Source organism: Cryptomeria japonica, chromosome 7 (genome assembly GCF_030272615.1).
Source record: "Cryptomeria japonica chromosome 7, Sugi_1.0, whole genome shotgun sequence".
Classification (NCBI taxonomy): Eukaryota; Viridiplantae; Streptophyta; class Pinopsida; order Cupressales; family Cupressaceae; genus Cryptomeria; species Cryptomeria japonica.
In genome coordinates, this window is record NC_081411.1 from 529023075 (window position 1) to 529025929 (window position 2855).

Below are 2855 nucleotides of genomic sequence, written 5' to 3' on the forward strand. Positions count from 1 at the left end.
CCACTTGCACTAGCTCCCTATCAAAAACACCTCGTCTTCCTTTTTCTTTCTTTTCGAAAATAGAGGGATAAGAGGGAAGAACCTCAAGCCTTAAATGCAAAACACGCCTAGATTTTTGCAAAAGCAAATGTTTAATGGCAAGTACCTACTTACACGCGCGCCAACTCAAATTACAATTGCAATAAACTCTCTCGGATGAAGGGCGTCACCATTCCTGCTTCCCAAGACTGCCTTTGGCTAACCTGTCGTTACTCGAGGAAAATTCATTCAGGCAAATCTTTTCTTTGATCGAGAGGATCGACATGTAATAAAGTTCACGCGGGCTGAGACGGTCTGATGAAACTTGGTATTTAAAGCACGGTGTACCTGTACATATGTGTGGCTCTTGCTCGTATCAACCTCCCTCTTGAGGTAACTAGCAGGACATCGACATTCTGAGAACAAGCTCATTCGCATGATGCGAATTAATGAAGATATGACAGAAACATTGGGATTGGGGAAGGCATGCGCTTTGAGCATTCGACATCTTCTACTGAAATTCTGCTATAAATATGTATTTTCAGACATTCTGCAAGCTTTAACAGTGGAGAGTCTGTAGTCATGGATACTCCAGTTAGGCTCGTCAGCAACAAAGCGCAGGTCGCTTTCTTGGGAAATATTTCCAATCGGAGATTACAGAGGATGACGCATAGGAAGAATCCTTTAATAATAGCCACCATTAAGTGGATACTTGGATAAGATTTTGTTGATAATGCAAACCGATACCGAGTGAATACGGATATCTATTCACGGTTCATAGCCTCTCTGCTGGATTGCTGTCAGTCTGGGCTTCTAGTGTTGGAGCTAACTCAGGATCTCTTTTCTAAAGATTACTTGGGAGGACTGGAGAATGTGGTTGCATACTACGTCCCTTTTCGAGGGCTTCCCCTGCTATCTGACCTGGAGCGTTTCGTCACACACAATGAAGAGGTAGCTTGGCATCCGCTCATCAGTGGGCTGAAAACAATGACGTTGTCCTCTCATCGGTATCGTGTTGAGCTTGCCGCAAAATTTCTTGTGTGTGTCCATTTGATAGTCCCAGTCCCGGAAGGTACGAACTGGTATACTGGATTCGGGGACTATATCTTCCCGAGGATTCTGACGCCAAATCAACAACAACAACCTGGTTGTTATTTTCATGTCCGGGGAGCTCGAGAGCGCCTCTGACTCTAAGTGGTTGAGAGAAGAGGAAACTTCTGACGATGATGAGGATGAGACTGAAGAGAGCTATTGAAGATGTGATGAATCGTCATCTTGGACTTGAGCAAAATGATTGTAGAAAAAGGAGGGGCCCAGAGCCTACTCATTTTGTAATGAAAATACAAAATGCTTTAATATAATGAATTTTTCGCTTTTCTCCTTTCTCTATTTTCTCTTCTTTCTATTCTAGCTGGGAATAAATAAGATAAATAGGCACTAAAAATACATTATATACATTTAAAAGGGCACATAACACCTAATGAAAAGGTTTGAGGTGGAAATTATTAACCGGGATTGGGAGGGGGTCCCCATTCATGTCTTCTAGCTCAAAAGCGTTGAAACCTTTGTAATGTACAATGCGGAAAGGTCCCTCCCATAGGCAATCGAACTTGGCGTGCTGACCAGGCTTCGCTGCTCTCTCATTAAATTTCAATACGAGGTCCCCGAGGTCGAAGACCAGATCAGAGCTCTTTTTACTGTCAAACCATCTTTTGACGACTTCATGTCTGTCTTGGAGAGCCGCAAAGGCTGCCTCCCTTGCTTCTTCTAGCTCCATAATCTCTGCCAATATCATGGTCATAGGGTCGTTTTTAGCCACTTCCATTGATTTTAGTAATTGCAATGCTCGGATCTCTAGCGACATGGGGAAAAGTGCATCATTTTCGTATACCAGCTTATATAGAGAGTTTCTTAGAATATGCTTGGGTGTTATGCAGTCCATCCATAATGCACTTCTCAAGTGGCGATGCCACTCCCTCTTGTATTCAGAACCTATCCTTTTAATAAGTTTGATTAAGTTTTTGTTAGTGGACTCGGCAAGTCCATTCCCTTGAGGATAGTAGTTAGAAGAGGTTTTGAGATAAATACCTCTACTAAGGGTGAATTGGGTAATTTGCGAGTCTATGAATGCGCGTGCATTATCCAATATAACAATTTTTGGGGGACTGTATCGGCACACCAGATCCTTTAGGAAAGCTAACACCTCACTTTCTGATGAATTCCATAAAGGAATGACTTCGAACCATCTGGTGAAATAACCAGTAGCAGTCATGATCCACTTATGTCCGACTAAACTAGGGGGGTTGATCATTCTGATAAAATCAAGGCCCCATTGAGCAAAAGACTCTTCCACTGACACGGGCCTGAGTGGCATTGCAGATTTCTTGCTCCTTCCCGTGTAATACTGGCACTCCTAGCACCCCCTCACTAAATTGTGTGTGTCTTTGAACATGGACGACCAAAAATACCCGGCTTGAGTAATCTTGATAGCGGTTGTTGGTGCAGAGAAATGGCCTCCTAAGGCACCGTAGTGGAACTCGTGTAGGATTTTATCAGCTTGGCTCTGGTCTACGTAGCGGAGCAGGACTCCGTCAAAATTTCTTTTGAAAAAAGTTTCATCTATTAAGTGGAAACCGCTATTTTGGAGTCTGTAAAATCTCCTCTTAGCCGGGGGGAGATCTTCGAGAAAAATCCTGGTCTTCATAAATTGCTTTCTCTTCTCAATCTAGCTGTCATTTGGAACATCAGGCAAAAGCATAACTGTTTCCTTTGTAGATGCTTCTTCGTCGCGGGGCTCGCATTCTTGAACTACATATTCACATAGGTCTCTCCCGCAA

General features: G+C 43.2%; 1 protein-coding gene across 1 annotated transcript; it reads right to left on the reverse strand.

The window, feature by feature from the left end:
• Positions 1–1495: 1495 nt before the first annotated feature.
• On the reverse strand, positions 1496–2392 carry LOC131856836 (uncharacterized). The gene is made up of 2 exons (XM_059208773.1): positions 2107–2392; positions 1496–2010 (listed from the first exon to the last, which is right to left on the reverse strand). Exons 1-2 carry the CDS (start codon positions 2390–2392, stop codon positions 1496–1498), a joined length of 801 nt encoding a protein of 266 aa, XP_059064756.1.
• Positions 2393–2855: the final 463 nt, after the last annotated feature.